Source organism: Amblyraja radiata, chromosome 37, assembly GCF_010909765.2.
Source record: "Amblyraja radiata isolate CabotCenter1 chromosome 37, sAmbRad1.1.pri, whole genome shotgun sequence".
NCBI lineage: Eukaryota > Metazoa > Chordata > Chondrichthyes > Rajiformes > Rajidae > Amblyraja > Amblyraja radiata.
Genome location: NC_045992.1, coordinates 4,020,312 through 4,046,562, shown reverse-complemented (window position 1 = coordinate 4,046,562; position 26,251 = coordinate 4,020,312). Strand labels below are relative to the sequence as shown.

Below are 26,251 nucleotides of genomic sequence, written 5' to 3'. Positions count from 1 at the left end.
TTACTCTCGTAATAAAGTAATCAGCAACTCCCCAGGGGGAATCCAAACTCTGAACTGTAATTACCATGCAGAGGCATTACTGCTTTATACTCTCTGTTTACCCTGGGAAGCCCAATTCAATTCCATTTGTTGAGCTCAATTGAATTTGATTCCCCCTTCATTTTCCAACTCACTTTTGCCCTGACCCAGAGAACACCTTGGCCATCACTTCTGCCAACGTGCTCAGATGAACAAGGACTACTTAATCTAGGCATTATGTTCAGCTGCACAATTTGGAATCCAGATAGCTCTGAACCTTTCACGGGGTGGGAGATTGCAACCTTCACGTGGTCCGCCCTGTTTCGACGAATGCAATCAACCCGGCGTGCACAATCAAATAAGATCAAATAGAACAAGTTGTCCGACAACTTTAGGCTGTGCACGCCATACGCAAGAAGAAGATGAACCTTTCACAGAAGTTTTGAATAGGAAGTTATTGCATTCCAACTCCCCCGTTACATTTTACTAGTCTTTCGCATGGAGTGTGAAGAACAGAACATAATATTTTAAGGGTGATAAGTTGAGTGCCATTCCGTAAGTCAAGGAAGTGATAGTATATTTTTCCAGTTGTATCTTTCAAAAATCAGCCTCCATGATATATCTGTCAGGGGCAACGCATTCTCTCCTTCTCCCAACCCTTCTGAGATTGGGCACCAGTTTGGAGGTTGATGTCTAACACCTTTGGAGGAACAGATGGCAAACCAACCCAACTTGCCAGCAAGCCCCGTACTATGGATGAGATAAACAGCCCATGGTCCCAAATCTCATGGAAAATTCTGCTGGTTCTGAAAGTTGTATCAAGTTCAGGATTCATTTATTTACACTAGCCCCAAGTTTGTTGGCTATGATTCCCTGTTGATTTCCCAATGTTGGGCTCCTTGTGGAGTCCATTTGGGGAATCAGGTTGATCCCAGGATTCTGGGCCTTAGCCTGTTTAGCAACCGTGATTAATATGTCTTTAATAGACATGAAATAGTTAATTGCTTCAATATATATCCTTCGGCCCACCGAGTCCACACCGACCAGCGATCCCTGCACACTAATGATATCCTACACTCATTAGGAACATTTTACAATTTTGCCAAGCCAATTAACCTACAAACCTGTATGTCTTTGGAGTGTGGGAGAAAATACCGCAGATCACGGAGAAAACCCACGCAGGTCACAGGGAGAACGTAGAAACTCCGTATAGACATGCATCCATAGTCCATATATATATATATATATATATTATAAAAATGATAAATGATAAAATGTTGGAAGATTGTTAAGGGTTTGGACACGCTAGAGGCAGGAAACATGTTCCCGACATTGGGGGAGTCCAGAACCAGGGGCCACAGTTTAAGAATAAGGAGAAAGCCATTTAGAACAGAGACGAGGAAACACTTTTTCTCACAGAGAGTTGTGAGTCTGTGGAATTCTCTGCCTCAGAGGGCGGTGGAGGCAGGTTCTCTGGATGCTTTCAAGAGAGAGCTAGATAGGGCTCTTAAAAATAGCGGAGTCAGGGGATATGGGGAGAAGGCAGGAACAGGGTCAGCCTGATCACATTGAATGGCGGTGCTGGCTCGAAGGGCCAAATGGCCTAATCCTGCACCTATTGTCTATTGTCTATTTAATTACTTCAATAAAAAACGCAAGCTTCTAATTTTATTATTTATTTGTATATATAAATAAATAATAACATTAGAAACTTGGGTATATATTTAAGCAATGAAACATTTTATATATATTTATATATTCAATTGTAATTGATATACATATATACCCTTTGAAAAACCAAAGTGGTGTTGGGTGGGATCACTGATATTAAGTGTGTTCCTTGCTACACCAATTTTGTACGGTTCTGCTGAGTATTCACAGCAACCCCTTTTTATAAATTTATTTTTCCCAATTTTCAGAAATATTTTGAGCTTTGACAGCCAGAATTATTTTCTGTGAGATGACTTGTCTGCCTTCCCGCCTCATGTGTGATGTAACTGCTCGCTGCCAACCACGCCAGCACCCAGTGCCTTGTCTTTAGGGTCAGCCTCCAATATTAACCTGGGCATCTCTGGAACTGGAAACTCTGCGGTAAAGCCCCCTGTCCCACGATGCGAGTTTACCCAAGAGCTCCCCCGAGTTAAAAAAAAATCAAACTCGTGGTACTTCATCACAAGTGTTTTTTTACTCTTGGAAATTTTTCACTCGGTTGAAAAAACTTCACGAGTTTCCGCGTTTCCCGAGTACCTGCCGTTAGCATTACGAGCTGGGGTGGGAGATTGCAACCTTCACGTGGTCCGCCCTGTTTCGACAAATGCAATCAACCCAGCATGCACAATCAAATAAGATCAAATAGAACAAGTTGTCCGACAACTTTAGGCTGTGCACGCCATATGCAAGAAGAAGAAGCATTACGAGCCGCTACGAGACATCCACGAGCTCCGACGTACCCGCTACGTACATCCCGCTTGGAGTGCATACTGTCGTTGTGTCCTTGGGCAAGACACTTCACCCACCTTTGCCTGTGTGTGAATGTGTGTGAGTGATTGGTGGTGGTCGGAGGGGCCGTAGGCGCAGATTGGCAGCCACGCTTCCGTCAGTCTGCCCCAGGGCAGCTGTGGCCTCAGAAGTAGCTTACCACCACCGAGTGTGACTGAGGAGTGAATGAATAATGCGATGTAAAGCGCCTTGAGTATTAGAAAGGCGCTATATAAATCCCATCCATTATTATTATTATTCTACGTACTTACCACGAGTTTGATTTTTTTTTTAACTTGGGAGAGCTCTTGGGTAAACTCGCATCGTAGGACAGGGCCTTTACATTGTAGGTCAGTAGAGAGAAGGGGCAACTTGTCATTGATAACAAGTTGTGGCCTTATATTTTGAATGTTGACCTCTGCGTGTGGAACTGGAAGCGCAGGAATATGCAGCAATCTTGTGTTCGCCTTATAAGTGGGTTTTATGAAGAATGATTTCAACATTTTTGACTGGATCGGTGTAGTTAACTTGACAGATAGTGGTTATTTGAGCCACTCAGAAGAATGGGATGGATAATTTGCTTGTGCCTCACAAATAGCTCATTCCCACATTAAATGCATTGGCTGTCACAGTTAATGTGAGACTGTTATTCACAAGCCTTTTAATTACACAGACAAATGGATAACATGCAGCAGTAGCAAGAGAGAGAGAGTTACAGTCAGGGCAGCAGTACAGAGTGGAGAGGGGAGGAAAAAGAGGACTGTGTGTGTGTGTGTGTGTGTGTGTGTGTGTGTGTGTGTGTGTGTGTGTGTGTGTGTGTGTGTGTGTGTGTGTGTGTGTGTGTGCATGTGTGCGTAGGTGGCTGTGGGTGTGTGTATGAGTGAGAGACGGTGTGTGTGTTTGTGTGAGAGTGTGTGTGCGTCTGTGAGTGTGTGTGCGCGCATGTGTGAATGCGTGTGTGGGTGCAAGAGTGTGTGAGAGAGAGGGTGTGTGTGTGCGTGTGTGTGTGGGTGTGTGCATGTGCGTGTGGGTGTGGGTATGTATGTCCGTGATGGTGGTGTAGGTGTGTGTGTGCGCATGTGGGAGAGCGCAATGTGGGTGTGTGTCTGAGAGGGGAGTGGATGTGCACGTGTTTGAGAGGGAAGTGGAGGGGGGGGGGTTACTGTACGTGTGTGAGAGAAAGGGTATGAGTGGGAGAAACTGGGTGAGGCCAATGGATATGTTTGTGTATGAGTTTTTGTGGAACTGTAAATTAATAGGTTAGATTACACGTGTCTGTGTGTGTATGTGTATGTGAGAGAGGGTTTGTGTGTATGTGTATAAAAGATGGAGGGTGTATGTTTGTGCATATATGTGTAGGTAGCTGATAACATGTGTGTATTCACACAGCATTTTTACACCTGTGCATGCTATGTGTCTATATGCGTGTAGGGTAAGGGATGATAGACCACAGGGCAATCAGAGAGTCTCTATAAAGGACATGAACCAGCCATGGTGTCTGAGCATAGGAGGGTGCAGCAACATTCCAGCAGTACTGACCAGGGGAGAGATCGACAAGACCCTGCACTATGCACCGAGCAGTGGTCTGATCATCTACAGACATGAACAAGTCAAAGTCCACAGAAGGGTCCTGACCCAAAACGTCACCTATCCATGTTCTCCAGAGATGTTGCCTGACCCTCTGAGTTACTCCAACACTTTGTGTTATTTTTGTAAACCGGCCTTTGCAGATCTTTGTAATTAAAGTGTACAGATAGCGATTGGAATGAAGCTGGGAAGGGCATGATGTGGTCTGGAGGTGGGGCCAGAATACAAATGATCTGTTCTCCTCAGTCCCATCATTTTTGGTGAATTCCATTGTCACCAGTACAGAGCATTGTTGCGGAGGGAATAGAACATTTTCTAAATAACAGTTGTGGAAATTATAACATTTAGCAGCAGGGCCAAACATCAACGAATGCATTTCGTTGTCTCTGTACTGTACACTGACAATGACAATTAAAATTGAATCTGAATCTGAATCATTGGGCCTACTGTATCCATCGCTGACAACATTTCCCAGTAAACAGATTATTCCACTGACTAATGGGCCTGTCCCACTTACGTGATTTTTCGGCGACTGTCGGCACCCGTCATAGTTGCAGCAGGTCACCAAAAATTTCAACATGTTGAAAATCCAGCGGCAACCAGAACAAGGAACGACTCTTTGGGCGACTACTCACGACCATACAGGCTTCACCCCACGACATGTCGCCAGGGTGTCACCTGCATGGTCGTGAGTCGTCTCCTCAGTCGCCCAAAGAGTCGTAGCGTCTTTCTGGTCGCCACTGAATTTTCAACATGTTGAACATTTTCGGCGACCTGCAACGACTTATGACGGGTGCCGGCAGTTGCCGAAAAAGTCGCGTAAGTGGGACAGGCCCATAACTCACAGTCCGTTGCCCTCCAAGTTAACCAAGTTGCATCATAAATGTGGTGACGATTTGTATGTCTACCGCTGACATTGAGTAATAGACACTATCAGTGAAATTATATTTTTCTCCAACCACTTTATCAATTAAACCAATATCCCTCGGTTACTGACCTCCCCAACAAAGGAAATATATTTTTCTTGACTAAACTTTCCGGACTTATAATTTTGTGCACCTCAAATAAATCTCTCCGCGATCTGCTATGTTCCAGAGAAAACAAACTCAGTGCAGAGGGTGTCATCTCATGAATATAATACTCCAGAAAAGGCAACATCCTTGTAAATACCCTTTGTACCTTCCCTAACGCATTGCTATCCTTCCTTTGTTAGGTGACCAGGATTGTACTTATAGCTGTGGCCGCGCCAACCAGCGATCGTCACGTAAACACGAACACTATCCCACACATTATGGACAATTTACAATTTTACTGAATCCAAGTAACCTATAAACCTGAAGGTCCTTGTGGGAGTGTGGGAGGAAAGTGGAGCACCCGGAGAAAACCCATGCGGTCACACGGGGAACATACAAACTCCGTACAGACAGCACCCGTAGTCAGGAACGAACCCGGGTCTCTGGTGCTGTAAGGCAGCGGCTCTACTACTATGCCTCCGCAACACCCTATCTCATCTGTTTTATCTCAGATTTGATGCATCTGCAGGTTTCTGCTTTTATAACGATCAGGACCCTTTCAAAGTGGTGGTCATACTGATCTGCACAAATTATCTATTGTCTATTGTTTGGCACTCCCAGCAACTGGGAAGGTGGATCCAACACTTCCTAGAATTAGGATGGGTCATCACAATGGATGGTAATAAGTAAGCATAAAATTCTTTACTCACTCACACACTGCAGGGAAGGACAAGCCGATGAAGGCACTGGAAAGATATTCTGTGTACATCTCGTTGGCCACACCTTCCAGGTAGTATTTCTGCCAGGTATCCTCCTCAATCTAGAGTGGAAAGAGAAACAGAATACAGACCCATCTTATAACAGGGAAACATAAAGAATTTTGTCCAGTTCACTCAGTGCCTTGATGCTACTCCTTAGTTTTGAACTCAGCCTTAACTAGACAAATGAAGGCAGATAAAATTAGACACAACTCACAAACAGCTGGAGGAACTCATTGGGTCAGGCAACATCTGTGGTAGGAATGGACAGATGATGTTTCGAGTTGGGACCTTTCTACAGTCTGAAGAAGGATCTTGATCCAAAACATTGTCTGTACGTTCCCTCCACAGATGCTGCCTGACCTGCTGAGTTCCTCCAGCACTTCGTGTTTGCTCAAGATTCCAGCATCTACAATTTCTTGTAACTTTGCAATCGAACATGCAAATCCCCCTCTTCATCATTCGAAAGTTTATGTTCGTAAGTGATAGGAGCAGCATTAGGCCATTTGGCCCATCAAGTCTACTGTGCCATTCAATCATGGCTGATCTATCTTTCCCTTAACCCCATTCTCCTGCCCTCTCCCCATAACCCCTGACACCCGTACTAATCAAGAATCTATCTCTCTCTGCCATCAAAATATCCATTGACTTGACCTCCATAGCCCTCCATGACAATGAATTCCACAGATTCACCACAATCTGATTCAGTGCATCTGAATCTTCCCAGTTGTTACAGGCAACTAGAGAGACTATGAGCTACTATCTGAGCTACTATCTACCTCACTGGAGACCCTCGGACAATCTATAATCAGACTTTACCTTGCACTAAACATTTTCCCTTCACCATGCATCTGTATGCAGTGGATGGCTGGATTGTAATCATGTATTGTCTTTCTGCTGACTGGATAGCACGAAACAAAAGCGTTAACCAGGACCTCTGTACATGTGACAATCAACTACACTAAAATAAACTATTTAGCAAAATGAAAAGAAATTCCACAGTTGTCATGATGGAGTTCGAACTCATGCCTTCAGATCAAAGTACAGAACTCTGGATTCAGTCCAATAATGTAAGCACCTTGCTGCCATAGTCCATTGAGACTAGCCTCAATTACAAAGGTCCATTCCCCAAATTCCCCTCTCAGTTGTTGACAATGAGACGAGGCATCAGCTGGCTCTGCAGACATGCTTTGTCTACCATGGCAGTAATCAGACCAACCTTTGCAAAAGTGCCCTCCTACAGTTACTCATTTTTCACTCCACTGATGTGGCCTCTCTTAGCCAAGTCTGACTAATGAGTAATTTTAGATCATGAACTTGTGATTAGGTCATTGAAAATGCATTGTTTCTCATTACTTTATGACAGCTGAAAATGGATGAGGAGGAGGAGAAGTTACATTTTTTACTTTTGAAAGAGACTCAATAAAAGAAAATGAAATCTAAATGACTGTTCATAAGTTCTTAAATGAGAGGAGCAGAATTAGGCTATTCGGCCCATCAAGTCTTCTCCATTCAATCATGGCTGATCTATCAAATCCATTCTCCTGCCTTCTCCCCATAACACCTGACACCCTATACCTCTGCCTTAAGAATATATATTGATTTGGCCCCCACAGCCTTCTGTGGCAATTCCATGACTGTACCTTGACTGTCCTCCAAATCCTTACAAGGAGCTCAAATGATTCCTCCAATTGAAAAAAAAATCAAGGAAGGACATAATTTCAATTTTCAAAAGTAACTAAGACCCACAGAGGGAACTTAACATAGTTTATGAAATCGATCCATATTCAACATTGGAACAAGCTGAGATTTAGCCTCAGATGCATCAGGAAATAGGGAATATTATTATGGGCATTAGTTATGCCCCTGTCCCACTTAGGAAACCTGAACGGAAACCTCTGGAGACTTTGCGCCCCACCCAAGGTTTCTGTGCGGTTCCCAGAGGTTCCCGGAGGTTTTTGTCAGTCTCCCTACCTGCTTCCACTACCTGCAACCTCCGGCAACCACCTGCAACCTCCAAGAACCGCATGGAAACCTTGGGTGGGGCGCAAAGTCTCCAGAGGTTTCCGTTCAGGTTTCCTAAGTGGGACAGGGGCATTAGGCATCTGGATTCAACAGTTTTTCACAAAACAGTGCAAGGGCACGCTCCCTCACTATCCAGGCCGGTACCTTTTCCTTAACACAGATTACCTGGTCATTATCACATTGCTGTTTATGGGATCTTGCAGTGCATAAATTGGCTGCAGTATTTCCCATCATCGTAACCGTGACTACACATCAAACGTGCTTCAATGGGTGTAGTGTGTTTTGGGGAGACGAGGGTTCTTCAACAGTACTGTCAAAGCACGAGCTGATGCTTTTATATCTTCACACATAGTTTAGGCTCTTGTGGTGAGAAGTTTTGGTTCATTATTAAAACACAACATTACTGCAGCCTGGTGTTTAATAGGTTCCAGCGAAAGAAATACACGCTATTAAATAATCACAAGGACGTTGACTTTCCGAGCACAGAAGGAGGCCATCCTGCCCACACCCATGCTAGCCCAAACTAGACGTTAGATTAACCCCTGTCCTCAGCTCTTCATCCACAGTCTAGCTGGTCATTACAGTCCAAGTGCTCAGTAGATCTCATTGAAACGTATAAGATTGTTAAGGGCTTGGACACACTAGAGGCAGGAAACATGTTCCCGATGTTGGGGGAGTCCAGAACCAGGGGCCACAGTTTAAGAATAAGGAGTAAGCCATTTAGAACGGAGACAAGGAAACACTTTTTCTCACAGAGAGTTGTGAGTGTGTGGAATTCTCTGCCTCAGAGGGCGGTGGAGGCCAGTTCTCTGGATACTTTCAAGAGAGAGCTGGATAGGGCTCTTAAAGATAGCAGAGTCAGGGGCTATGGGGAAAAGGAAGTGACGTGGTACTGATTGGGGATGATCAGCCATGATCACATTGAATGCTTCCCATAGGTATTCACATTTCAATTAAATCTCCCATCGAAGAGCAGAATGGCCTACTCCTGCACCCATTGTCTATTGTCTATTGTCTATAGACAATTCTTAATTGTGTTTAAGAAGGAACTGCAGATTCTGGAATAATTGAAGGTAGACAAAGATGCTGGAGAAAGTCAGCGGGTGAGGCAGCATCTATGGAGCGAACCTTAATTGTGTTGTATGTTTTTGCTTCCAGCACTCCTTCAGACTGAGAGTTTCAGACCCATTGAGTGAAATAGGTTTTTCTCTAATGTGCACTACAGAAACTCCCACTCCTTCCTGAAGAAGAAACAGCTTCAGGAACACACGGTTACAGCTCATATCTAGGCACATCGGATCAGACCCCTCTCCCCAACAGGAACCCAGTCTGTCATTGGAACTGATAGGGTTTTCTCCAGGAAGCTCCAGTTTCCTTCCACACTACAAAGACGTACAGGTTTATAGGCTAATTGGCTTGGTTTAATTGTAAAATTGTACCTGGTGTGTGTAGGATAGCGTTAGTGTGCAGGGATCGCTGGTCGGCACAGACTGGGTGGGCCAAAGAGCCTGTTTCCACACTGTATCTCTAAACTAAACAAGCAACATTCTGGCCAATGGATTGTTTTGGGGTAGACAAAAGTGCTGGAGAAACTCAGTGGGTGCACCAGCATCTATGGAGCGAAGGAAATAGGCAACGTTTCAGGCCAAACCCCTTCTTCAGACTGTTCTGACGGATTGTTCAGGGGTACAGGAGTGAAGATTTAACAGACAATTCGTTTAAAATGCGACAAATCCCACAATTCAGGCAGCGTAAGTATAGGTTTGAGCTGTAATTGGAAAAGAAAGAGAGCTTCCAGTAACTGAGAATGAAAGGACAGCAGGGGGAATGAGAATTGCATCTGTGCCAGAGAACTAAATGTTGATTTTGTACATCGGCCCATGACTTTCCAATGAAGTGGAGGGAGTTCTCTCCATTAAAATGAAATAAGGACAAACTGGGAGAAAGAAAATGTGAAGTCTGTGTGTCTTAGTGAAATCATGGGGCAAAGGAATGAACAACACGTGTGAGAGGATGAACTGGTGTCTTGGGAGTCACAGCTAGTCAGGAAGAGATGCCAGATTAATCGTAATTTATGATGTTGATGTTTGAGGTTGTAACTGAGGCATTCGGCAGTAAATCAATCAGCTGTGGTACGGAATAAACGTCAGCAGCTTTGGACGCAAAGGCAGCGGTAGAACAGCGAGGCTGAAATGAAAGCAAGGCCTTCAAACATCCCAACCACGAGTTCGGGCAAAAACACCTTCGGCTTTTCTGACACATAACTTCTGGTTAGATTTATGAGCAAGTTAATGTGCTGGAGAAAAAAGAACTGCTTGAACTTATTCCAAATATACTGCAGAGCTTTTAATAATTTGCACGTGTTTTCTGAAGTTGACTTGTATAAGCAATGGCTAAACATTCCTTTACACAGGGACCCGACTTTGTTCCTCAGGCTGGTTTAATGCTAAATTATATCTGGGGATGTATGGAAATATTTCAAGGTGCGTACATAATTTAACGATTTGTCAGTGTGTTTCTGGCATTTTATCAGCTCTGTATTTAATATGCACCATTTATTTTCAGACTTAATTTTGAAAGATGAAATCAGCACTTGGGCTTAGAAATGCTCCATAAACTCTCTTCATACCAAATTCTTGAGTGACAACAAGGAACCAAGTGATTGATCATTTTCAGGTTTTCTTAACCCTCGAATGAGATTTTGATTAAAACAAATCATTTTTCATCAACGGATCACCAGGTGATTAGTTATTTCAGCAGAACATGAGTAAACAAACAGCAGCTGTGATTAATAAAGGCGATGGATAGGATCCAACTCTATAATTCCCAGACAGGTTTGCTGTTCCTACAGCCAATAGAGGAAGTTTTATTATTCCCCTAATCCCTAAAAGCTTTGGCTTGCACAACTGGGCCTGTTAAAAGCCGAGGCCCAGGAGACTCTGTTATTCCGATTAAAAGCTAGCGGACAACAGTAAATTATCAAATACACTTTGGAAAAAAATAAAAAGTCTATTCTCAACTTGGTGACAGGTATGATGTATGTATGTTTTGAAATGATGTGAAACCTTACCTAAACTAATTACTTCATTCATGTTAACAAAGCACTCCCAGAGTCTGATAATTAACTGATTCATGCCCAGGGTCCCGGCGGTGTTGAAGTTTTAGAAGCAAGGTGTTCCTCCAATAACGCACAAAAGTTAACGCACAAGTAACAACTTGTTCAGGTACAATGCAAGTGACAAGTGTTACATCACCGGGGATTGATGTGCAGAAAAAATTGAGTTACCAAAGAATTGTGGGCACGTTGCTGGCAGAGAAGGGAGAAGGAAGAGAAACCACTTCTCCCTTAAGGGCCTGTCCCACTGACCGAGGTAATTCAAGAGTTCTCCCGAGTTTCCCCTGATTCGAACTCGGAGAATTACGGTAATGGCCGCTCGTAGGTACTCGGGGCTCTCGTGGACATTTTTCAACATGTTGAAAAATCTTCACGAGTCTTCACGAGCTTACCGCGTTTCCCGAGTACCTGCCGTTAGCGTTACGAGCCGCTAAGAGACGTCCCGAGCTGCGACGTACCCGCTACGTACATTCTACGTGCATACCACTAGTTTGATTGTTTTAAAATTCGGGAGAGCTCTTGAAATACCTCGTACAGTGGGACAGGCCCTTTAGGGGTGAAGGTTACTCTGGTCACATCCGAGCTTCCAGCTCACAGTTCAGCTAACCATGCCGGCATCTTTGACTATGTGGATCGGTACAGTGCACATCCCAAGGAGCTGCAGGCTGGGCACATTGCTACACACAAGACAAGGAATATCAAGCCTTCAACCCAACCATCAACCATCCAAGTGTTTTACACGAAACCAACCTGCACCCATTTGATTCTCCATTCATTTCCATCAAGTATCCCCGAGATTCCACCCCTCTCTTTATTCTATGTCTGTTGGAGACCCATCTGGTCTTAGGGGGGACATGCAAACCAGGAAGCCATTTACATCGGCCAACTCACAGGTTTTCAGGATGTGGGAAGTAATCAGATTTTTTGGAACCAAATGCAGGCAAGCGTGACTAGCCCAGAATGCCAACTTGGTTAGCATTGACAAGTTGGCCCAAAAGGCTTGTTTCCATGCCGTATAGGTCTATGTCTCTATTCTATGTCTGGTCCATAGATAACACGTGCAAACTCCACCCAGGCAGCACCAGAGGTCAGGATGGATCCTTGCGTCCTGGAGCTAGGAAACAGCTCTGCTAGCTGCCCTACAGTGCCATTGAGTGGTCCAGGCTCCACTAACATTGCAACCCCCCTGCACATATCTCCTATCGTACAGAGAGACTGTACTCCATAGATGCATATTCACCCTCTAAACTGCCCCATAAACTTAGTTCATCTGGTCTCACCCCATAATATACTCTTTGTGTCCTGCACATCTCTCCACAGTGAATAGACCTTAGAAATGTAAGCAAGCTACTGAGCCAAATAGTTGTACTTTGTGGTAAGAAGAGTGAATGTTTCACTGATCGGGTCATTCAATGGAAAGGGGGGAAAAAAAATCAGGACTTGATTATGAGGTCCATCTTCATCCGTTAGCATCCAGATTGTTAAGGATTAAGCACTGTCCATTCAGCCCAGTGACTTTATAATTTCCAATGCAACTGCCCTAGTTATGGTAGAACAGGTGAATGATTGCACTGCAGTCCTGAACCTTGGGACTGAGGTCCATGGAGCCTAGGTACTCTATGCCAGCACCTCCCACACTCAAGAACCCTACTACAGGTTCACCACCGATTTTCCAGCAACTGGTGGTTTGCCCCCCACTGTAATCCGGACAAAATCTCTCCTGAAAGTCCCCTCGAAAATGAGGCGCTGATCTGAACCTCATAGGGACCTGTGCCGATCGGCAGTTCGAATTTGCTGCCTCTGAGGCTGTGGCTCTGGAACTCTGTCCCGGCTGGAGCCGGCAGATCCATTCCCATAGCCGTCTTCCATGGCTGACTTTGCAGACCAGTATCTCAACCCCCAAAGGCTGTGATCTCTGTTGGTCTGGCAAAATGGATAATCCAGAAAGTCTCTGGAAACAAAGGTGCTGGAAAATCGGTGGTGGGCCTGCACCAAGATGATCAAGGAGGTAGACACATGACAATATTAATACTGCAAGCCGCCTACATGTCACATGTCATGTTGCCTTAGAAATACTTTTCCAATTCTTCTTTGCTGGATATATAAACATAAGAATGTCCTCCACAAGAAGACTATAGAAGTACCATCTCTGGAGTACATGGATAAGCGACGTTTCAGGTCGGGAATGAGGTGTGAAAAAGGGTCCAGACCCGAAATGTCATCCACCCATGTACTCCAGAGATGTTGCCTGACCCACCGACTTAATCCAGCACTTTGTGTTCTGTTCAAGATTCTAGCATCTGCTGCTCCTTGTGTCTCTATGGAAGTACTATGGGAGGATAATATCAATAAGGTGACTTACTACAGCCCGCTAAAGGACAAACGACAACAAATATTGGCTTCATCAGTGACCTGACAATGAATAAATATTTTTACAATTCAACCTCACAAGTTATATATTCACCAAGGACAAAATACAGCAGGATATAATACAGAGGGCATAAAAAATCCAAAACATGTTTAGGCTAAATGCAAATTGGAGGAACAGCATTTCATATTTCACTTGGGCAGCTTACAACCTAGTGGTATGAATATTGATTTCTCTAACTTCAAGTAACCCTGCATTCCTTCTCTATATCCATCCTTCCTCCAGCCAAGTCACACCAGTTTTCATTCTCACCAAGCAGACAGATAACAATGGCCCGTTTCCTTTAGCATTGTCACAATTTTGCATACCTTTCATTTTGCATATTTTTGTGTTATATCGCTCCACAAAATCGTCTATATCTCTCGTTTAAGAAGGAACTGCAGATGCTGAAAAAATCGAAGGTAGACAAAAATGCTGGAGAAACTCAGCGGGTGAGGCAGCATCTGTGTTTTCGGGCTTTAAGAAAGGTGACGTTTCGGGTCGAGACCCTTCTTCAGTCTTCTCGATCTGAAACATCACCTATTCCATCGCTCCATAGATGCTGCCTCACCCGCTGAGTTTCTCCAGCATTTTTGTCTACCTTCTAAATCTCTCGTTTCCCTTTCCCGTGACTTTAAGTCTGAAGAAGGGTATCGAGCCGAAACGTAGCCCATTCCTTCTCTCCAGAGATGCTGCCTGTCCCGCTGAGTTACTCCAGCGTTTTGCGTCTATCTTCGGTTTAAACCAGCATCTGCAGTTCCTTCCTACACATTTTTTTTCCCGGGGTACAGGGCATTCTTTAAATCCATATCCCTTTCTAATTTAGAAGGTGGCACATATATGCAGCTTGAGTATCCCAGACCAATCTGTTACAAAGAAAAGTAATCAGGTTACTGAAAAAAACTCTATCATGTTACATAGTTGAGTGTGCACCACATCAGTCAGAGTCATAACGAGAAACACAAAAATCTTTTGCAAGCGCTTTGTTTCAGATGAAAGAAATCATTAATTCTACTGTTGACGGATGTTTCGACACAAATGGTAAATTGCCGCAGAATACTTCAGAAAAACAATGGATTTCTTCGGTCACATTTGGAGGTCAGTGAAGCTCTTTAAAATGCCTTTACAATAGCAATTACCATAAAACAGGAGGTGTGTCCTGACCTTACCCTTACTGTAACAAATGAACCCCACTGCCTAGTTACATGGCAATTGTTGAAACTCTTTCATTGTACATAAGGTCATAAGTGATTGGAGCAGTATTAGGCCATTCGGCCCATCAATTCTACTCCATCCAGTCAATTCAATCATGGCTGATCTCTCTCTTCTTCCTAACCCCATTCTCCTGCCTTCTCCCCGTAACCCCTGACACCCGTACTAACAGCGTACCTACTACATTAGGACAATCCATGAAGAAAGATTCAACCCTGCAACACATTCTCCTCCCAAGCAAGGTAACAGTGAATTCAGAAGCAGTGTGTTCATGCTACTCATTACTGATGCTTAGACATTTGGCGTGACATTTAGTTTGGTGATTTTTTTGTTGCTACTTGGTATCTTTTAGTGAAAGTGAATTTATAAATTATTTGGGTAATCCAAAGTGACAAAGCATCTCAACGCTTTGGATTTTGTAAAAACAAGGAGCTGCAGATGCTGGTTGATCCACAAAAGGACACAAAATGCTGGAGTAACTCAGTAGGTCGAGCAACATCTCTAGAGAACGTGGATTGGTGATGTTTCGGGTCGAGGCCCTTCTTCAGACTGATTGTAGGAGAGGGGGGAGAGAAAGTTGGAAATGAGGAGAGAGGTACAAGGCTATGATGGGCTTAAATAAGGGCGACAGAAAGAAGCTGGTCCCTTTAATTGATGGTGAAGGACCAGAGGCGCATTGTTCAGGTTCTGGATGAGCGATGCAGGGAAGATGCATGGGACAACATTGTATGTGACAAATGATGATGATTTAGAACTCACTGTCTGGAAAATTAGTGGAAACTGAGCCAGAGACTGATCTCACATTGAGATTGATTTGCATTTGAGAGAAATAAACTTGTTGAGGGGAGAGAAGGAGAGGGGATAGAGAGAGGGGGAGAGAGAGAGGGGATAGAGGGGAGAGAGAGGAGAGAGGGGAGAGAGGGGAGAGGGAGAGAGGGAAGGAGGGGGAGAGGGAGAGGGAGAGAGGGAAGGAGGGAGGGAAGGAGGGAGGGAAGGAGGGAGGGAAGGAGGGAGGGAGAGGGATAGGGAGAGGGAGAGGGAGAGGGAGAGGGAGAGACTGCTGTACAAGAGCTGGCATGGACTCAATGGGTCAAATAGCCTCCCTTCTGTGCCATATGGCTCTATACGTGTCCCACCATGAAAACCCCAGTCCCTCTTTTCATTAGCATAGTAGGAATCTGCATATGGAAGAAATGAGTTGGGTTGAAGAAGTATGTAGAGTACGTGCAAGGGTTGATGCCCTTTGGAGAAAACACTTGCGTTCAAATTTCATCTAATTCTAAATCCAATTTGCTTAACACATGGTACATCAAACACAATTTGAAATGTTTTGAAGATCTGCATTTTAACCCAACAATCCATGATGTTCAGATGCATTGGTTCTGAGAAAGTAGACAAGCGTGATTATTCTGGCTCGAGTCTGACAGGCAAATCCTGCTGAAATTATTAGTCATTGTTTTGTAAGAATTTTTTTTTTAAATATATATAAATGTACGCTGAACTTTAAGATGTATACTGGAGTTAAAGTCTTTTTCATTTTCTGCCAAATGCTAAATAAAATTAAAAGGTTCCATATGAATATTGTGGTGACTGGAAGAATAAATCAGACAATTCTGGTTTGTGTTTGGGTTAAAATGAATAATATAGCAGGCAGTCAAAATGAATCATACTGTTTAAGGTCCAGCTTAATGGGGAAAGTCTGTTGTATCTTCCCAAAAATGCAAACCAAAACCTTGGTCAAGGAAGCTGCCGGAACTTTTAACTATTGCAGGGACGGGAAGGCCAGGTTAGAAATGGTCCTGAATTCTGGAACAGTGGTACAACTTAAACTGCCCATCCATAACACCACATGAACCACATCAGCAGGCCATAAGCAGCTGGAGGGAGGTATGGCTTTTACAATGTGTCATTACTTATGAATCCAAGGTACAAAACACACAAGGGAAAGATTTTCACTGGGAGACCTGCAGAGTCACAAATCTGTTCTGTATAATACTGGTTGATAATGTTGTTATCCCTGCCTTGGTTCCCTCCCGATTTAATGATTATAGTGTCGCTGCGCCTGCTGGCGTACGCAGAGATCGAACCCGGCGTTCGGAAGCCGCAGTCACGTGACTCGGGAGGGGCCGCTTCTTTTCCACTTGGGCGCATTAGTTCGGCGCTGACCACCATTGTGGGTAGCTCGTGTCTGAAGAACCTGCATACTGGCAATCCAACTTGTGAATAAAGATTTGTTGAAGACTCCAGTAGACGTTTCTCAGACCACTAAAATAGTGCTCTTGCAATTACCTTGCAGGATAGCTGGACAGAGCGGATGTGGAGAGGATGCTCCACTAGTGGGAGAGTCTGGGACCAGAGGTCATAGCCTCAGAATAAAAGGACGCTCCTTTAGGAAGGAGATGAGGAGGAATTTCTTCAGTCAGAGTGTGGTGAATCTGTGGAATTCATTGCCACATAAGTCACCCATTCCTTCTCTCCATAGATGCTGCCTCACCCGCTGAGTTACTCCAGCATTTTGTGTCTACCTTCGATTTAAACCAGCATCTGCAGTTCTTTCTTACACATATATACCCGGTGGGCTGGTAATGCCCCTGTCCCACTTAGGAAACCTGAACGGAAACCTCTGGAGACTTTCCGTGCGGTTCCCGGAGGTTGCAGGTGGTTGCCGGAGGTTGCAGGTAGTGGAAGCAGGTAGGGAGACTGACAAAAACCTCCGGGAACCTCCGGGAACCGCACGGAACCCTTGGGTGGGGCGCAAAGTCTCCAGAGGTTTCCATTCAGGTTTCCTAAGTGGGACAGGGGCATAACTAACATACAATCTGAGTAGAGGCCACCAGATTTGTTTGAAGCCCAAGCTCCATTGCACAGAGTAAGATCAGCAGCAAATGACTAAAACGCGGATGCAAGAATCTTCCAGTTTCCTTTTAGCGCTCTCCTTCCAGAGAGATGTAGCGACAAGCTGGGTGAATGTTTCGTCAGGCGTAATGTGAAAAGACAGTACAATACCTTGATGAACGACCTCATGGAGAAGAGGTTGGCCAGCATTGTGGATAGCCCTGGAGCCAGGCAGCTTTGAGCTATAAAACCCAGCTTCAGCTCGGCCAGGCAGATTGCATCATCGCCCTCCCTCCAGTTCCAGCTGGGAATGTTCAGCAGATGGGCCTGAGAGCAAAGGAAAGAATAAAAAAAAAGTTACTGACTCAATTGCCCTTGCTGGGGTGTGGATATTTTTTAGCAGATCTTGTCCACTGTGGCAAAGGCTTCACACAATGGTGGCTCCAGTTCCTCTGTGTGTTAACCATTGAAGGGATGACATCTGTTGCCCATTCATCGCAGGCTCCCCTGGGGCCTTTCCCTCACCTTTCCAACTATCGCCATGATAACACTTTTGTTTTATTTTTACATTGTTCGCACAGGAATGCCAGTGTGGCATTTCTGTCTGGCAGCGACTTCAAGAAGGACAAGCAGCTGGACTGCTTCCAGCGGCTGGCACTAGTGACAGGCTCGATACATAACAGCTCTGTTTGCCTCTGTGCCAGCCCTGTGTCTGGCCTGTCAGCACTGCGATTTGTTGCCTGACATTTTGCAGGTGTTTCTCCGTCGGATTGAAGAGCCGCACCACGCAGTGATTTAAACAGAAATAACATGCAGAATAACGTATGTAGAGGGGCTGTAGGAAAAGAGTGGTGAATCTGTGGAATTATTTGCCACAGAAGGCTGTGGAGGCCAAGTCAATGGATACTATTAAGGCAGAGAACGATAGATTCTTGATTAGTATGGGTGTCTGGGGTTATGGGGAGAAGGCAGGAGAATGGGGTTATGAGGGGAAGATAGATAGACAATAGACAATAGATGCAGGAGTAGGCCATTTGGCCCTTCGAGCCAGCACCGCCATTCAATGTGATCATGGCTGATCATCCCCAATCAGTACCCCGTTCCTGCCTTCTCCCCATATCCCCTGACTGCTATTTTTAAGAGCCCTATCTAGCTCTCTCTTGAAAGCATCCAGAGAACCTGCCTCCACCGCCCTCTGAGGCAGAGAATTCCACAGCCATGATTGAATGGCGGAGCAGACTTGATGGGACAAATGGCCTAATTCAGCTCCTATCACATATTAACGAATGAAAAAAGGCAGCTGGACTGAAGATAGACACAACATGATGCAGTAACTCAGCGGGACAGGCAGCATCTCTGGAAAAAAGGAGTAGGTGACGTTTCGGGTCGAGACCCTCCTTCAGACTGAGAGTCGGGGGAGAGGGAAATTAGAGGTATGGAAAGGTGCAGAACAAGTCAGAGTCGGCACCGATGACCCAAGAAAGGTCCATTGTTGATTGTGGAAGAGGTGAAATGGATGGAATTCTAATCTTAGCTCAAACCACACCTTCAGTAAAGTCACCGCAGATTTGATATTTTCGATTGAATTTATGTAAAGATACAGCACGTATGCAGGCCCTTCAGCCCATCAAGTCCATGCCAACCATCGATCACCTGTTCACACTAGTTCTATGTTATCCTCTCTCCAAACTAGGGCCAATATACAAAGGCAAAATAATCTGCAAACCTGGAATATGAGAGGTCTCTATTCCGCTCATGATTTTATACAACTCTATAAGATCGCCCCCTCATCCTCCCGTGCTCCATAGAGGAGTCCCAGCCTGCTCACCCTCTCCCTGTAGCTCACACCTCCGAGTCCACAACCCTAAATTCCGCCATGTCTCCGTTTCTGCCAACACGGCAAAAATATCGTGTTTCAATTTATTTTTTCACCATTGTGCTGAGGGAACCCAGTGGCATTGAGAATGAACGAACGTGTGCAGGAGTGTCCTCTAGCAGTCTGCAGCTTGGACCAGAGTCAGGATGTGGTTAGTGAACCTCTGTATTGGCACGGCCCTTCATATCGAATAGCTCTTGTCTCAAACCCATGTGGCTTGCTGTTAGGATAAAGGGATAATATGATGCTGCCATGTATATGGAGCGTGTCATTTTTCAGAAAAACATTTCCTCTCGCCTCTCCACTTCACCCTGGAATTTAGTACTGGGGCACCTGCAAAACACTCCCAAAGCAGGATCCTTCGACATTTCCTGGAGCCTTGGACTCAACGCCAAACCCTAGTTAGTTTCCCCATCACAATCCAACTCTACAGCATCTAGAGTCCCTTTCTAAGATAAAGTTAGGACACGGAGGCCATTGGTAAGTCCAACATTGATCATTCACCCTCATCCCAGGATATGGGCTCGGTGATTTTGAATGACTGAAAGTATATTTCCAAGATAGGATGGATTATAACTAGAATGGAAATCTATATGTTATGATTGTCCCTGTTCCTACCGTTTCATCTTTCAAGTTGAAATGGTTTGGACTTAGATAAATGCACCATGAACCAACATTTATTTAGTTTAGTTTAGAGATATGGTGTGGAAACATAGAAAAAATACAGAAAATGGGTGCAGGAGGAGGCCATTCGGCCCTTCGAGACAGCACTGCCATTCATTGTGATCATGGCTGAAACAGGCCCTTCGGCGCACCAAGTCCGCGCCAACCAACGATCCCTGCACACTACTTCTATCCTACACACAAGGGACAATTTACAGAAGCCAAACCTACGAACCTACACATCTTTGGAGCAAACAAATGAAAACAGAAATACTACAGATGTTGGCATTCTGAAATATAGTGAAATATCTGGGAATGCTCAGCAGGTCAGGCAGAACTGGTGGAAAGACAAACAAAGGTAACGCTTCAGGTTAAAAACATTTCATCTGATGAAGGGTTTTCAACACAAATCGATAGTTGTTTCTATTTCCTGTTCATCCTATGTAGTAGGACTTGGTAGGATTTAGTAGGATGCACAGGTTCCTATGCCTTGGTGATTCAAGAATTCGTCCAGATACATGTTTGGTGTTGTGAGAATACTTGTTTCCAATGCTTTCAAGTGCATTGTCTTCAAGATTGTATCAACACTGTTAATTTTATTCCTCAAACCCCTCTAAACCTTTCACTCTTCATCTTAAGCCCATACCATTAGGTTTTAGACTTCCTTTTCCGCCGTGCTTCAATGGCGTGAAACCGTTGGGATCACTAAGGCGTAGAAACCCATGGACCTGTGCCAAGTTCGACTAAATGGGATGTGCAGAGATGGGACTTGATGGTCGGCATGGGGAGTTTCAGCGCTGTATCGGAGTTGTGGAACATTTTAAGAGGAAAATTTCGCAACAGGAGTAAAATCCAAACACTCATGGTTATATCACACCTACCTTGTTATGATACTGTAGCATCTGTGTTATGATTCTTATCTTTGGATTATAATTTTTGATGGATATTACCCTGAAACAAACAGAGGAAAATGGTCAGTCAGCAATCTTTCTTTCTCTTTTTAAGGTTAAGACCTTGACGAAAATTAGTTTCAATGACAAAGAAGGCAAGACTATTATAACAATTATTATTATTGCACGATATTTATTTATTTATTGAGTATGTGTGAATGTGTATATACACACAATGAACTTTTTTTTCTCCCGTTATGTACTATGTTTACATATTCTGTTGCGCTGCAGCAAGTAAGAATTTTGTTGTCCTATCTGGGACATATGACAATAAAACACTCTTGACCTCGAAGATCATCTCGACAGCTGACGTCCATACCACAAGCTGCGAAATACTGGGAGTGTGGACACAAAAAGCTGGAGTAACTCAGCGGGACAGGCAGCATCTCTGGAGAGAGGAATAGGTGACGTTTAAGATTGAGACCCGTCTTCAGACGGGGAAACTGGGATTGATACCTGGTGCAACAAACAAACTGTTGGAGGGACCCTCTGGGTGGGAAGGAATGGCCGATGTTTCGGGTTCAAACCCTGCATCAAGTCCTGTGTTAGTGTTGCCACCACTGGAGAACACACAGAGCTTCACCTGTCCACACTGCATACCCACTCCCGAGCTGTCAGCAAACTATCCTGGAGCATTCACATCGCAAAATCCAAAGTCCCTCGCTGGTGAGATGCCTTCGCCCCCACCCCTGTCCTGAGCACTGGTGCAAAGTGCAACTCCACACCCTGAGACTGTCACCTGATGCAACACATCACAACGTGTACAGTGATATTTGATTTGCTAGTTTATACCTGCGAGGTTCCTATCGTCTGATGACACCTTCTTGGAGGTAGACCATAGAAACATAGAAACATAGAAAATAGGTGCAGGAGTAGGCCATTCGGCCCTTCGAGCCTGCACCGCCATTCAATATGATCATGGCTGATCATTCAACTCAGTATCCTGTACCTGCCTTCTCTCCATACCCCCTGATCCCTTTAGCCACAAGGGCCACATCTAACTCCCTCATAAATATAGCCAATGAACTGGCCTCAACTACCTTCTGTGGCAGAGAGTTCCAGAGATTCACCACTCTCTGTGTGAAAAATGTTTTTCTCATTTCGGTCCTAAAGGATTTCCCCTTTATCCTTAAACTGTGACCCCTTGTCCTGGACTTCCCCAACATCGGGAACAATCTTCCTGCATCTCGCCTGTCCAACCCCTTAAGAATTTTATCTGCCTGTGTCTGTGGGTGTCATACACTGTTCACTGGTATCACTCACTTTCACCGCCAGCCACTCTATCCATAACCTGCCAGTGATTCCATGCGCTCTCCCCCTCCCTGTCCACTGATCTGTCACAGTGTCACGGAACCATATGTGCGACACCAGTGTGTAATTCCACACATGTCCCTGTTGCACAGTTCCGCCCAAATGTACTCAAGTTATTGGCAACAAAGATCCAGTGGCCTTTCCCAGTCGGGGGTGTGGATGGTGAAGGGAGATTGAAGCACACTGTGTCTCACACTGTTCCACGCCAGAGATCATTCCACCAATATTCCCTTCAAACCAGCCCAGCGACGTCCACAAAAACGATAAGGTTTTAAAGCACGGAACATGTGGAAGCAGTTAAAAGCATTGCTTCCAACAAACAATCCCTCTTCTAGACATCTCTGGCAATAATAATAGATGAAATGTAATTAAAAGGGTGTGCAGTGATAATTGGAAAGAAATTGATACTTAAATTTTGGAAAAATACAACCATACCAACTGTTAAAATGTGGATTAGGAATATGATGGACATAGCACGCCTTGAAGAAATGAGACTCCGACTAATAGATAAATATGACCAATTCTTAAGGAGTTGGTCTCCTTTCATCGACTTTTTGGAATCATGTGATGCAGCGGTACCATAAGGATTGCTGATTTCAGTTTATGACGTGGATAGATCTACATCTCCGAATACAGATTTGAAAAATTCTCTTTTAAGGGGCCTTCTCTTCTATTTCTACTTTCCACTTTTTCTTTATTTTCTTTTTTTTTATATACACACTTCACGTTTTTCTACTCTCTACCATCGATTTTTCCACTTTTTCCCCTTTCTATTGTTTTCTTTTTCTTGTCTTTCTTACTTCCTTCTCATAACATAAAACTAGAGGTTGTACATAGAATGGATTACGGTATGACATAGTTGGCACCTAAAATTAGGTGCCACTGTACTGTTTTGTACTGTATTAACTTCTAATAAAATAAAAAAAATAAAAAAATAAAAAATAAAAAATAAAAATAAAAAAGGGTGTGCAGTGAAAATAAAACACGATGGCGTAAAGAAGGACATGATTTAAGTTCCATCTATCTTCTGTCTTTGTCATTGTGGATGGACTCTGTTGCCTTGTCGGCTCCTCCTATCTGAACTGACCCTTTTCTCACTCAACAGGTACAGGTACAATGGGTGAACATTTATGGGCCTGTCCCACTTGGCGATTTTTTCGGCGACAACCAACGTCACCTGGCGACAACCTGCGTCATCCTGGCGACAACCTACGACAGCACCTACATCAGGAGAAGACAAGCTACGTCAAGCCCAGAGTCGCTGAAAGGTTTTGAACATTTCAAAATCCAGCGGCGACCAGAAAGACGCTACGACTCTTTAGGCGACTTGAGGAGACTACTCACGACTATACGGGCGTCACCCCGCGACAATGTGTTGACAGCCTAGTTGCATGTAGTCGCTGAAAAAAATCGCCAAAGTGGGACAGACCCTTTATAAATTTCCAAAACTCATATGTCCATATTGAATCGTCCTGTGAATTTCATTGTGTTTTTTCCCCCAAAGTGTCCTGTGATCACTTTCCTAATAAACCACACTAGTATATTCCTCATTGCTGATGTCAGGCAAGACCATCTGAGTCCCCTGGTTTTTGCTCTTCCTCCTTTTATTAACAGGGAGTTTACATTCGGGCCCTTTCTAGAATCCAGGGAATGTTGAAAGATGATAATCAGTGCCTCTACAATTTATCCCCCCCCCCCCCCCCCCCTTCATTATAAACCCAGGGTTACAGGTCATCTGATCCTGGAGATTTATCCACTTCCCTTCCAATTAAACGCTCCAACAATTTTTTTTTCACAACTCAAAATTCTTCCAGCTCCCAATTCCTGAGCATTGTTCCCCACTATTCCATTGTGCCCCCTCCTGTGAAGCAAAATGGTCGTTTAATTTTTCTGCCATTTCCTTCCGTGGGGACTTGTGTTTGATCTTGACCTTGGGTGCAGTCAGTGTGGATTTTGTACATTCTCCCTGATATGTTTTCTCCAGGTGCTCTAGTTTCATCCCAAAGGCTTACTCATAGGTTAATTGGTTAGTGCCAATTACCTCTGAGTGCACGCTAATGGTTAATATAATCAAAGGGGAGTTAATGGCACGAGTGAGAGAGAATATGTTACAGGGGTAGATGGAAATAAAGAGAGGGGGAATGGGAGCCATGGGATTACCCCCTATCCTGGACTTGATGGCACGAATGGCCTCTTTCTATACAAAGTAAGGGAGAGATGGTGGGAACAGTCTCAGTGTAGTGGGAGTGCTCTCCCCTTACACTGGGGGCGATCTCCCCATATTAGTGAAAATGACCTCCTTAATACATTATGGACACAAGATGCTGCAGATGCTGGAATCTGGAGCAGCACACAAGTTGCTGGAGGACCTCAGGCAGGTCAGGCAGCATCTGTGGAGGGACAGGGATGGTTGTGTCTTTATCACTGACATCCACATTCCACATTCCACCATCCATAGTCCCTTGTGTGTCTATTTCACTGCTCCACTGTGAAGTCTCATCAAGGCATGCCTGCTAATGAAGAAGCTTCCCCACTGGAGTCCTGTTGCAGAGTTGCGACCCTATCTGTCGACTATCCTGTTGCCTCTGCAAATGCTGCTTGACCCGCTGAGCTGCTTCAGCAGATGGTTTTTCGCTCTTGCTAATAATTTACTACTTTGCAAAGATCTCAGAGATGAAGGATGTGAGTGGCTTTTGTGCCGAGGAATTTAAGTTATTGGAAAAGAGTTCAGGAACTTGGGATAGTTTTCTTTGGAAAAAGTGAGAGTGTGAATTGATGTTTCCAGGTTAATTGGCAGAGTTGCTCCAGGAAGGTTGACTTTGTAAAGAGTCCAAATATTAAGGATGTAAGCTGAAGTTTGTAAAGTTAACAGAGAGGACGAGAGTCAGGCTTTAGTTTCATCCAGGTTTAGTATGAGTCTTGGAATGGGTTCTCAGGGAAAACTACTGATGTGGAAGATGGGACGGCATAACAGTTCAGCCATTAGAGCTGCAGCCTCACTGCTCCAGTGACCTGAGTTCACTCCTGACCACGAGTGCTGCCTGTTTGTAGTTTGTACATTCTCCGTGTGGCAGTGCGGGTTCCTGCAACTGCTCCAACTCCCTCACACACTGCAAAGACATGCAGGTTGATCGGCTAATTGGCCACTGCAACCTGCCTGGCCTGAACCCCTGAATTACTCCAGTTTTATTGTGTCTATCTTCAATATGGGTGGCAGGAGCAAGCGGTTCCTAGTTTTCACTCAATCACAGAATTTCCTTTCTGTTCACTTTTCCCCTTTTACTGCTGCATTAAACTTGTTTGATAGGAATATATTGCAGTGAACATCAGTGGGGAACAGTTGTGCATCAGCTGAATAGAGTCCTAACGGGCCTGTCCCACTTACGCGACTTTTCTGGCGACTGCCGGCACCCATCATAGGTCGTCGCAGATCGCCGAAAATTTCCAACATGTTGAAAATCCAGCGGCGACCAGAAAGACGCTACGACTCTTTGGGCGACTGAGGAGACGACTCACGACCATACAGGTGACACCCTGGCGACATGTCGCGGGGTGAAGCCTGTACGGTCGTGAGTAGTCGCCCAAAGAGTTGTACCTTGTTCTGGTCGCCGCTGGATTTTCAACACGTTGAACATTTTTGGCGACCTGCAACGACCTATGACGGGTGCCGGCAGTCGCCGAAAAAGTCACGTATGTGGGACAGGCCCATAACTCGTAGGAACATTTGGAGATACAAATTGATTGATTGCTGGATGCAGCATGGAAACAGGTGCTTCAGCCCACTGAGTCCACACTGACCATTGACCACCCATTCACACCAGTTCTTCTTCTCCCTACACACGGGGCTGCCATTTGCTAAGACCAATTAACCTTCAAACCCTCTTGTCTTTGGGATGTGCAAAGAAACCGGAGCACGAGGGGAGGAGGGGGTGGGGGTGGGGGACCCATGTGATCACAGAACGAAGTGCAATCTTCTTCCGTAGAACCCCGAAACATCACTCAT

The 26,251-nt window shown here is 44.6% G+C and overlaps 1 protein-coding gene across 17 annotated transcripts in view; it reads right to left on the bottom strand.

Moving 5' to 3' along the window:
• Positions 1 to 26,251, bottom strand: part of kcnma1 (potassium calcium-activated channel subfamily M alpha 1) — a 525,320-nt gene that overhangs the window by 151,284 nt on the left and 347,785 nt on the right. For all 17 annotated transcript variants that reach the window (XR_004410008.1, XM_033012640.1, XM_033012641.1 and 14 more), the window contains 3 exons: positions 20,869 to 20,938; positions 17,620 to 17,775; positions 5,807 to 5,916 (listed from right to left, as the gene is read on the bottom strand). Coding sequence is in view for 16 of the 17 variants with exons in the window: in XM_033012640.1 (XP_032868531.1) it covers positions 5,807 to 5,916; positions 17,620 to 17,775; positions 20,869 to 20,938 (336 nt within the window). In the remaining variant the exon portion in view is untranslated. The remainder of the gene's footprint in view (positions 1 to 5,806; positions 5,917 to 17,619; positions 17,776 to 20,868; positions 20,939 to 26,251) is intronic.